Source organism: Pelophylax lessonae (assembly GCF_965119305.1).
Source record: "Pelophylax lessonae genome assembly, chromosome: 5".
NCBI classification, from domain to species: domain Eukaryota; kingdom Metazoa; phylum Chordata; class Amphibia; order Anura; family Ranidae; genus Pelophylax; species Pelophylax lessonae.
The window spans coordinates 123,077,083-123,089,327 of NC_138772.1; the positions used below are offsets into that span (position 1 = coordinate 123,077,083).

General features: G+C 39.9%; 1 protein-coding gene across 1 annotated transcript in view; it reads left to right on the forward strand.

Annotated features, from left to right (window-relative positions):
• The window catches only part of MACC1 (MET transcriptional regulator MACC1), a 65,246-nt gene that overhangs the window by 51,930 nt on the left and 1,071 nt on the right, over window positions 1–12,245 (forward strand). The window contains exons 3-4 of the mRNA XM_082259642.1: window positions 6,860–8,901; window positions 10,147–10,335. Of these exons, the coding sequence (XP_082115768.1) occupies window positions 6,860–8,901; window positions 10,147–10,335 (2,231 nt within the window). The remainder of the gene's footprint in view (window positions 1–6,859; window positions 8,902–10,146; window positions 10,336–12,245) is intronic.

Sequence of the window (12,245 nt, forward strand, 5' to 3'; positions counted from 1 at the left end):
CAACATATGCAGGAGGATTTTATAAATCTCTGTGCGTCATCTGAGGCTATTCACTTCTCTGGGTATATGTAACCACTTCAAGGACACTGGTAAGGAAATCAACATACAAGGTTACAGCTTTGGTACCTTTGCAGTAATAGCTTGAGCTGAACTGCTGTACTATTTTATTTTTATTTTTTTTTGAGTGTGATGTCACTTGTTCCCTTGCAATGCAGAGCTCTTGCATCTAATTTATTCGTATTTACTGTAAAAAAACTTTTATGTTTGTGATTAAGGATAAAATTTGAATTCCCCCGGAAATGCATTTGCTGTGAATTTTCAGTATTCAAATTCATCTCAAACATGAATTTTGAGTAAATTTGCAGTGAGTGAATTTTTTGCTCCCACCCATAATGCTCCGTGCACTCTATAACCCTGGCCAGTAGGGACATGACAGTCAATAATGGGGAGATGGAGGAGACTAAATAAAAAAGTGGGTTGAGAGTAGTCAAAGGATCAGTTAGAAAACCATGCTTTATTTCTGTGATCTGCAGTGGTGGGGTACATTTTTTGTGCTCCATATGTTATGTTCATATTACTATTACTATATACATATTACTTTTTATATTACTAGGGTCTTGATTTGAGGGCAGCAGACCCTACTTGCTGTCAGATCTGTCAATAATTAATGTGTTATTTTTTTTTTTTTTTTTTCACAGCAAGACATTTTTCTAAAATAATGGGCTGGAGCTTTTGTGCTTTCGTGGTGGTATTAAAAGATATTTTTACGTATTTATTATTTTTTTTTTGTAAAAGAACAAAACGAGCACGATGGTGGTAGTTCAGCATCTAACAATACGTCTGAGGAACCCATGCTCCTAGTCTAAAAGACAGATTCAAAATTAAAAATACACTGAATCTGAGACCACACCAGAAAAAAACTGTACTTTAAAGGACTTTGTGTATTTTCCATGCTCCTTTGACATTTTATGAAAAATTTCTCCCCCTGCTGTACTTTTAAAAATCTTTTTTGCATTGGCATAGGAACCCCACAGCATTGCCTGGCTTCCTGTGCTAGTACAATCAACAAAGTACATACATTTCTGGCACCTAATATACGGTCTATTTTTACACTCAAGACAACTTCATCAGCAGTCTTAATTAGGCAACACAGGGATCACTCTACATGCTTCCATGACCAACTTCACCGACAGAAAATCGAATTCCCCTTGTTAAAATGTGTTATTTGGCATAATGATTATTTTTTTTTTTTTTTAGCTTTATCATTGTTATGTTTAGATCTCTTTGGCTTTCTTTGCTGAAATTAATGACCGTTAAAGTTTACTTAATTGAGCCTAAAATGATTGTGCTTAGCTTGCAGTCAGTGACAAATTTTTGTGCATGGAAGTCAACTACACTTGCAGAAAATTGCTTTGAAACAAAACGTAATTGCTTCATGTACAGAATAGTAGGGACTGCCAAGTTGTGGAAGCATACAATTTTGAACTCTGCTCTTTTTAATGAAACATTTTTTTTTCTGAATACGAAATAGCATTTACTGAACTGATAAATTCCACCATTTTTTTTATAATTAAAAGCCACACAAATCAAATTTCCTCACCCCCTTAAACTTTAAGAGACAGATGTCTTTTACAGGTTTTCATGAAAGTGCCTATTTATTTGGTTGGAAAAGTAGATTAAAGCTATTAACTAGCATTATTACCGCATTGAGGGCCACCATAAAGCCAGTAAAGGCATGGCTATGGCAGGGGGCCTTTTTATAAATCTGTCAGAATAGAACCTGGTCATCCACAATAAATGTCACCTGTTGTTCTGGGACAGTATGTTTATATTGTTATGGAATATCTTCTAACCATTTTTATTACTTGTTGCAATAGTGGGAAAGCACAGGTAACAAAGAATATTGTAATGTAAGTAAGATAAAAAGATGAACTTCTAAATTATACCGTTGAAGTTTCTGTAAGCTTGTAGATTACTACAGAGTAACACAGGTTGCTGTCAGTGGCAGATGAGATGAGCATGCACAGGGCAAAATCACTGGTATGAAAGTGGGGAGGTTCCAGGCATATTTATTTATTTATTATAGGTGTTTATACAGTGCCAACAATTCTGCAGTCCTTTACATACGTATATTGTACATTCACATCAGTTCCTGCCATCATGGAGCTTACAATCTAAGGTCCCTACCTCACATGCATACATACACAAGCTAGGGCCACTTTAGACAGGAGACAATTAACCTACCAGAATATTTTTGAAATGTGGGAGGAAACTGGAACAACTGCAGGAAACACAATTACAGAGAGAAAATGCAATAGACTATAAATAGATAATTCTTAGACTGACAATGTATTAGGTCATTGTTTTTTTCACTTGCGTACCCCTTGGCAGCCCATTTACAAAAATCTTACCCCTTCTCCTTCCAAATAAGTCAATACCTTATTGACACCACTAGAAACATGTCCACAGATATACAATCAGTATCGTACTGACAATGCTATAAACATTTGCATTGAGAATGTGGAGTAGGGGGCATGGCTAATAGTGGCACGCTGACCATGCTAATGGGCTGAAGGAGAAAGCAATCTGTACTGATCAGCACTGGAGTGCAGCACTAATGCTGAGTCCCATTCCTTCTCCAGTGTGTGTGATCTGGAGCATGTGCCTCTTACACTCACTCATCAATGTGCATGTATCTCCTCCTTTTCTTCAACTGCACTCTTATGCCTCGTACACACGCAACGATTATCGGCCGACCGATCGGCCGTCTTTTGTCCAGTGTTGTTTTGTTGGTTGAAATGTGCTCTAGACTGCACACGAATTTTCTCGGCCAACAAAAACCAACTTCAGAAGTGATGTCATGTGATGGTTTACTTTCCGTGTGTTTTTTCTTCTCTGAGCATGCCCAGTCTTGCTCATCAGATTTTTGTCTGCCGAAAACTGTACTGACTGACGGAAAATCGGCCTTTTATAGTCTGCACACCAGATTTTGTTCGGCCGAAAAGTTGGAGTCGGTTGTCGAAAGCATCATACTAACAAGCCGAAAATCGGCCGATCGGACGTTGGCCGAAAATTCACGGCCAACTATTGATGCGTGTGTACGAGGCATTACTCGCTCATTTCTGTGAGCCTTCTCCTTCCCTGTTCCACTCTTTCCCTCTTCATTCCTCTCCACCCTCATCTCTTATTCTTTCACTGGGATCATCTGGCTGAGTGATCAGGCTGCCATGAAGGTAGTGTTACCTATGTTGTCCTACTTTCCTCTTACCTTGCTGTATTCTCATCATTATAAGTAGCAGTTCTATTAGAATTCTATCCTCCAGCCAGAAATCCAGGATCATTGTTTGTTAGGATGTAGATGATGCAGAGTGTAGGAGCTCCCTAAATGGCAGCTGACATCTCTGGCTGGTCTTCTTCCAGGTTACAATCTTCTGCTACTTGGCCTGGCCAAGATGACGTCACTCTTGCACATGTGCACTCATGAGTTCACCCATCTTGGCAGATGCTGAGGTTATACAATGAGCTACGTGTGAACTGAGCTGCAGTGTACAGCATGAACAGGCAAGTAATAATACTTAAATGCAGAAGAGACATAAGGGTTGATTTCCTAAGGGCAAATAGACTGTGCACATTGCAAAGCGCATTTACACTCTGCAAGAGCAGTTGCTCTTGATCTTAGTAAATGAGCAGAGGCTCCACTGACTTCCATCATACAATCATGTGCAAGCAAAAATGCAATTTTTAAAATTTCCCTTGCATGTAATTGGGTATTCTTTGCAAAGAGAATCTTTACCTAATATACTAAGCTCTGAAGCAACTACACTTGCAGAGCGCAGCTGCACTTTGCAAAGTGCAGTCTATTTGCCCTTGGTAAATAAACCCCATATAGTACATTAAGCCTGCCTGGCCACAAACTTTTTTTTTTTTTCTTAACGTAAAGTTCCTTGTTACTTGATCCAATGAACACTCTGCGGCTCATTGTGTCACGTACCTGGTCAGAGGCCAGAGTGCTGAGAGGGCTCCCCTTGCGGCTAAGTGCAGAACACCCCAGGAGTTAGTACAGGTGATGCAGTGCCCAAAGAAGCACAGGTTACCAGTTGTTATAGTCTGCAGAACTGAGTACCGGATGGCAACAGGAACAGGTAGGATGCTCTGTAGGGCAGGTGTCCTTAGCAGTTCCAGACAGACAGGAAGCAGAACTGGAACAAGCTGAAGTCATGCAAGGGTAAGCTGGTAATAGAGTCGGTGAGCCAAGCCGAGGTCAAACACAGTGGATGAAGCAGAGGCAAGTCAGAAGTTCAAGCCAAGGGTCAGAGCCAGGAATCTAGATGAATCAGGTCAAAGGCAATCTGGGTCGAATATACAAGGCACAGGGAACACAGGGGGCTGACGATATCCAACAATTATTGGTTGCTGCTGCTGGCTTTAAATAGGCCACTGGGCACCAGGATCTGTCACGCATTAAATGCGCACTGGCATCTATAACTTCTTTACCGTTCTTGTCCGTGTGCACATGCGCATTAGCATTGGCGAATTTATGTTCACCAATGTGCGATTCTGATGGCTATTGGCAGATATGCCGGTTCCTCTGTGGATTGTTCTCTGACATATTGGTTTGATTAAAGTTCCACTTTACTTGGTCCAGTTGTCACTGCAGTTCCTGCTCTTTGAGGCCTAGCATCCAAGCAACATTTGTTTACATTCACATTACCAACATTACTTAATTTTTTCATGCACCCCGAAATGTCCTGGTTCATACCCCTGGGGGTACAGGCATCCAAGATTAGGAACCGCTGTAATGGTAATCTGACATTTGGGGCAATAAAAATAGATTCTAATCACACTTCAACTCTCGAAGATGTCAGGAACATTGAATCTAAAGTGCAATTTAGGGTTTAATAGGAATGGAAAGCTCTAATATGTTGATTAAATATACATTTTAAAATATTAGCTGGTGAACTGATTTGGTCGTTAATAGGAATTCACCATACTTTCATTGGAGATGAATATATATGTAAATACAAATAACAACATTGTTGAAATACCAAAGCTTTTAATTGTTCATCTTTTTTAAAAATGTAGGGACAAAAAAATATATTATGTACAATTGGGTAATAGCATGTAACAGTGGGTAAGGGGCTTAAGTATTACCTATAGAACATGCTACATCTCAAACCTATGCAGACAAAGCTCTGGAGGAGGCTGAGAGGAGAATGTTCAAATAAATGTGCAGAAGCTCCAAGATGTAGCTGGGTAGATCAGTGCTAGATACCTGAGGCTCTGCAGTCACTGTTTTATTCTCTACTCATCACACCAACCTGTCAGCATGGAATAACATCAGAATGATATAGCATGCAGAAAGGAGCCTTGCAAAAAGAAAGCCGCAATGGAAGGAAATTACCTTCATGAAATGACGCTGCACATAGCTGATGAGCCTATCAGTCACTCTTTCTGCAATAACTCCAACCTGCTGCCTCCTGCATTACCCTAATGAAGTAGGCTAAAGCACTGTTAATTATAAACAGCTGCCTTTTTTCATACAATTCTTGCTGCCTTCTATTTTTTCTCATCCTTTGTTGCATCTTAGTCCTGCTGATGTTCTGTGGCCACTTTCTGTCTACCTGTACTACAGTGATTCTTGCATTGCATTTGTCAGGGAGGGTTTTCCTGCATATTGCACATCAGCCACTTGCAATCTCCACTTGAGGCCAGTGTGACAGAGACAGAGCGCCCCATAACAGGAAAAATATCCAAAAGTAGGACCGCACTCAAGGCAAAATTTGAAATCAATATGAGTAAGCGATCATTTGTATCGTGAAACACGTCAACCTGACATGTCTGTTATGCACTGTCTGTACGAATTTATCCATGACGAATAAAGAATATTATTGATTTCAAATTTTGCCTTGAGTGCGGTCCTACTTTTGGATGTTTTACTACTACGGATGATGGATTTGACCTGCACCAGGCTCAACATCACACCTGAGCAGCTTTCCTTTGTTTGGCCCCATAACAGGAACTGCCTGCAAAAGGAGCTTCATGCAGGATCCCCAAGCATTACTTTGAAGAAAATTTTAGATTTAAAAATATTTAAATCTTACAGTATATAAGATTTAGTAATTGGGTTTACAGAGTTTAAACTTCCGCATATAGGGTTAAAGCAGCACGCTCAGAATTGTCATACTGCCTAGGGCCCAGTTTGGTCATAATCTGGCTCTGAACTCAACCTACCTACGCCCACATTGAAATTCGAATGTGGGGGAAATAGCTCTTGGTGCCTAGGAATGTAATTTTGGTTTAAACTGTTTGCAGGGTACAATGGTGTGGCATATCCCATATACAGTATATCCCAATATAAAGATCAATTTATATGCCAGGAAAACAGTACAAATGATGAATTAAAAATTAAGTAAAGGAAGAAAATCTAATATAATTTAGCTTAGCAGTCCTTAGATGTGGTGGCTGCATTGGTTTGTTTTTCAAGCTTCCTGTCCATAGGGAACAATGTTCACTCATTATACTGTATCTATGGAGAAGACGAGTTGTCATCCTAGGACAGAACTAAAGGACAACTCCCCCTATCTTCTTCCTAATAACATAGTAGAGAGGTGTTTTGTAGTTCCCAGGAGAAACCTGGAAACAATGTGACGGATAACATTGCAGCATAGATAGAGAACACAGAAACTTATCTTGATAGGTTTCTAGATCAATTCATTGCAATTATCAAACACAATATTTTGAGTGGTATATTTACCAGACCAAAAAGTACCAAATAAGAGAGTCCATTGTTTATGTACACTTTCATTTTTGAAAAAGTTCTGTGTTTGGTAATTTAACTGTTGTATTTTTTATTGTACAGAAAAACCAGGAAAGGAATTGGATCTTCTTATTGACTGGTCTGATGTGTTCAGTGACCATGCCCAGACTACAACAAAGCATGCCAACCCTTTTTGGAATGGACTTTCTGAATCCAACCCTTTCTTGGATGATGTTGTTCAAGCTAATACATTTTCAAAAACGAATGTGTCTATCCTTAAAGAGGACCCACTAATGCTGTTTAGACATTCAGGAAAACAACATTCAATATCAAGTTCTGGGGATGAACTTGATATAGATCACTTCCTGGAAAATTCCCCAGCAATCAGATATGTTAGATCTAAAAGTGTCTCCTACTTGGATGTCATAGATACTAAGGAATTCAGTGCACCAAAAATTGATGACCAGATTCTAGCTCCAGACTTGGAATGGCTGCAAAATGACCGGGAAGCCTATAAGATGGCCTGGTTGAGTCATAGGCAGCTGACACGATCATGTCTTGATTTGGACATTATAAGCCAAAGCCCAGGATGGGCACAAACACAAGCTACAGACACACATATAGTCTGCAAAGTAGATCACCAAGGTGGTTCTGTGCAACTTCCTAGCTCCGACATTACCATTCATGTCCCTGAAGGTCATGTGGGTCCTGGTGAGTTTCAGGACATCTCCTTAAAAGCTTTTCTTGATCCACCAGATTCTCTTAACAGTAACCTGTCAACTACTGTTAGTCCTTTTCTGGAAATAACATTAAGCAACATCAATACAGTTGAGGCTCTATTACTGGAAATGAAAATTGCAGCTGAGGTAAAGAACGATCCGTACAGCCAAGTCATGACAGAGATTGCAACCTTTTATAGCTACAATAAAGATGGCCCATTTGAAAAAATTCCAAATGGTTACATTTACAATAACATGCTACAAAACAAGTTACCTATCCTGAGTCCTGTTACATACATAGTATGTGCAGCTGTAGTCAAATCTTCTCAGAGCCCAGCTAGATCTGTATTTAATTACATCCATAAAAGTGTAACAGTGGCAGTGTATGGGCCCAAACATATCCATCCAGCCTTCACTACAGTCTTAGCAGTTTTTGGACACAACTATACTCCAGAAAAACTTAAAGTTGATGACATCAAAAGACGGGGAAAAAATATGCCACCTCTAGTTTTCCAGCTCTGGGGAAAACATCAGTTTCATCTTGACCCTGTGCAAGATATGTTTATTAATCTTGATACAAGCGGTTCCAATTTTTCAGTTAAAGCTGTAGATAATAATAACGAAATCAAGGAACCACAGTTAAAGACCGGCAAAATGGTTCGGACTCAATTTCCCTTTTCATTGGAAGGAGGTCAAGAAGTTTGCCCATTTGTTTTTTTAGTTCAGATCCAGGATTCTAAAAGGTCATTGGTTATATCAGAATTCACAGTTGGCACTCCAAATCCTGCACCCAAAATACACGTCACACCAAAAAATCAGACTCGTATACAAAAACGAAAGGAAATAATGTCTACACCTGTTCTACCAGCTATCCATACTATCAAATATCCAAAGTTCCAAGATAGAACATTAAAGATCAACAACTTTGCAGTGACTTTAAAGACTGTTCTGCGTCAGCAAAAGATTGACTACTTCTTGGAATATTTTAAAGGAGACACAATTGCACTTCTTGGTGAAGATAAAGTTAAGGCCATTGGCCAGACCAAAATCAAAGAGTGGTACGTTGGAGTTTTAAGGGGGAAAGTAGGTCTTGTTCATTGCAAAAATGTAAAAATTATTTCCAAAGAGCAAGTCATTGACTTTTCAGATGTTCATTTTTCAACCAAGTTGCTTTTGGAACAGATAGCACTGCCATTTAAAAAATTAACATACATCTACTCATCAGTTCTGTCAAATGTGTCAGACAAAGTGTATGACTGGAGATACTTAGCTGAAGCCCTTGGATACTCCCATTTGTCACTAGATGACATCGCTCACACTCTTCCTTCAAAAGAGTCAGATAGAGTTGCTGCTGTGGTGAAAAAGCTGAAAGAAGATTGTCATGCTGACTCTAAAAAGAGAAAATTTCATTATGAACTTATTATGGTAAGTTTTCATGCCTTACAATTTTAGGTAAAATTAGTTGGATATTTGAAAATATTTCCAGCTTATGTATTAAATTAGTAACTATGCCCTTTGGAGAACTTGCACTCTTGCACATGTTGAACTTTTGGCTAAAAAATAGGATGCAGCTAAAGAAATATTGTCTGAAAACATGAGATATGCGTAGTTTTAGTTGCATTCTGGCATTCTTTCTTTATTTCTTCTTGATCTGTGCAGTAATCCAGCATGAAACAACTCCAGCATTTTCCTCTATGCAAGAAAATCCTGGTAATACAGACCGGTCAGTGCTGGCTTCTGTCCTTCTTCAAATTGACTGGTCTCCCCTGTGTAGTTTTCTGCAGGCAGACTGTAATAGGAGGAATATGAAAATTAGATAACATTTCTTGAGATTTTAAGTCTAAATCAGGGAAAGGTAGCAGAAAAGCTGCCAGCATCATCAGTACATTAGTAGGGACCAGAGCTGTGGACAGAGTTGTCAGGGAAGCGGGGGCATCAGTAAAGGGAATTTTATTGTAACATTACTTTCCACATAACCCTAACCTTTTTCAGATCTCAGGTACTCAGTGTAAATGCTAATCATTCCAACCCCTTTCCACTACCACAGCAAGATTGTGTAGGAGTCTCTAAAAAGAAAAAAAAGCAATGAATATGTTTATCTTCACATGCATACATATTTTTTTTATTTTTTAAATACCTCAAGAGGGCATCTTCCACCCTCAGGCACCATAGTAGCCAATGGGCTACTATGACTATTAGCCACTGGGGATGGTAGCTGTGTACTCCCTGGCTGTTGGTTGCAACTAAGCTATTTACTGAACCGCTGTCAATTCGGTAAGTTATATACAGTATCATCCCAGACTTATTTATATGACAACTGCTCTAGCCTTTACACACACAGGGGAGAGGTGCAGGAAAACAATACGATCCCTAACATCTGCATTTGATGGATTTTCAAAAGCTATCCTCTAGCAACAAGCACTCGGATATATAGCTACTAAGAAATACACTAGTTATTTTTTTGGGAGTTAGCAAATCAAAGCAAGAATATGACACTGCCCCCACACTTTTAGTTTTCTGCCTGATTTTCTACATCATGCAAAAGAGATCTATAGCTTTTATTTACTAGACATGTTAGTGATACACAGCTCTGCAATCCTGTAATCCTATTCATCATGGCTCTATTTACTTTCTGCTGACGTTATATTTACTTTCACATTCTGTATGTAGGGTCTGTTGAAGATGGACTGTCAAGCATTAGTAGCTCGTCTTACACAAGACACAGTGATTCTGACTGCCGCTGTGCAGCTAGGCGTACGTTGGAGGGAGCTGGCGGAGAAGCTAGCCCGACTAACAAAGCAACAGATTGAAGCCTATGAAATCCCTCATCAAGGAAAAAGCGGAGAAGTCAGTTTACAGGTACACCAAGGAAATCGCATGCTGTTTTATGTTTTTACTATGCAGGTAATTAGAGGGAATGTTTGCATTTTCACATCCATGAATTGAAGAGATTGGGTGACCTGAAACTCATGGTTGCTGTTTTTAACTGGAGTGGATTCCGTATTTGCATGGTAACATAGTCTAGTCCCATCCCATAGCTCCTATTAATGACCATAACTAAGAACTCCAGGAAGATGTAAAGCAATGTACAGGGCTCAAACTAATACTCACAGTAGGGCTGTAGAAAGCAAGGGCCCCTCACTGCTGACCTGTCTATAAGCATTTAGTACATTTCCACTTTTAATGGAAATTCCCCTATTAGACAGGGACATGGTGCTGTGTTAGGAAGCACAGGGACAAGGTATAGCAATACATTCCAGGTAATAACTAAATTATTTTGGGGAATTGTCCAGGAAACATTGCAGCTGCACTAAATTTAGATGGTACAGCCTATCTGCATTACAGGGTACAGTAAGTCCAGCTAAAACGAATATTTTTATCTTGGATATAGCAGGGTAGGACTAGCACCCTTGTGAATTTTTACTGCTATTTGGGGCTCCTTTAGAGAGATTTTCCCCCCACTTACTGTCACGGTGACAACGGTTTCAGTGAGGGAAATCTGCACTAGGGACACAGGGATGAAGGTTTTAGTCTTCCCCTAGGCTATACTTGCTGTCTGGTAAAACTGCTATCACCAGGAGCACCTATTCACACCTAAGAATTTTATGGCACAGTTCAATAAAGCCAGCCATACATAGTTTGAATCTTGGCCAGTTCAACAGGGACTGGCCAACATTTGATCCATATATGGGCATATGGGCAGGTTGATTGTACCCAAGTTGATCCATAGATTGACTTGGGTAGCACTAGCATGTCTGATTTTTTAGCTATAGGCCCTAGAAATAATCAAAGTGTTCTCCTGGCATGAACAGCTCCCTGTGCCCATCCTCCCACACACTCCATCACCATTGTGGGAAAAGTTGCAGTGGGCTCAGAGAGAGTGTAATGCTGTAACTATGATGATCTCATGAAACTGACCAAAACCTTTTACATTTGTTCTAAATTTTTTGAGGCCTGCCAGTCAGCAGGGCTGTTCCTACATTGAGAAGAGATAAAGAGAGGAGAGAGGAGATAAATTCCTACACAAGGCAGCTTGATAGGAATTGCTCACAAAATCTTTTAACAATGGTTCAATCTTTCTGCTCTTAAACACTTTGCAACTGCGTCACCTACTACCAACATAGTACAGCAGAAAGCTATGGTTAGGTGAAGTAGAATTGAGCAATATGTTTTCTATTAAAGGAAACTTGTCATGCAAGGGGCAACTACTGACCTCCTAAAACTGCTAGTTGCTTGGCTGCCATGCTGACCCTGTCTGAGTCACTGATCTCATACAAATATGACATATTAAACTGCCTCTGACTTTTCTGATCTGTTTACTTGTTTCAGGTCAGTGACTTAAGCCTAGTACACACTATTAGTTTTTTTTTGTTTGTTCAACCTAGTGGACTGAACGAAAAAAAACTAAAGAGCACAGAAGGAGATCCTGTACTAGTAATACAATATTAGTACAGAAATCATCCCTGCTGTGCTATTGTGTTCTGACAGGGGAACTGTCACCCCACCAAAACACACTGGGCGGAGCTTCCAGCCATTGGCTGAGAGCGCTGATCAGATGCTGATTGGCAGACCTTTTGCGATCATGCTCCTTCGACAGAAGCCAGATGTTCAGTCCTTCGACAGAAGCCAGATGTTCAGTCCTTCGACAGAAGCCAGATGTTCAGTCCTTCGACAGAAGCCAGATGTTCAGCCAGCTTCTATAGAACCGACTGCCGTACACACGGGCCGAATGTCAACCAGTTTCCATTTAACCAGCCGATTTCACCCAA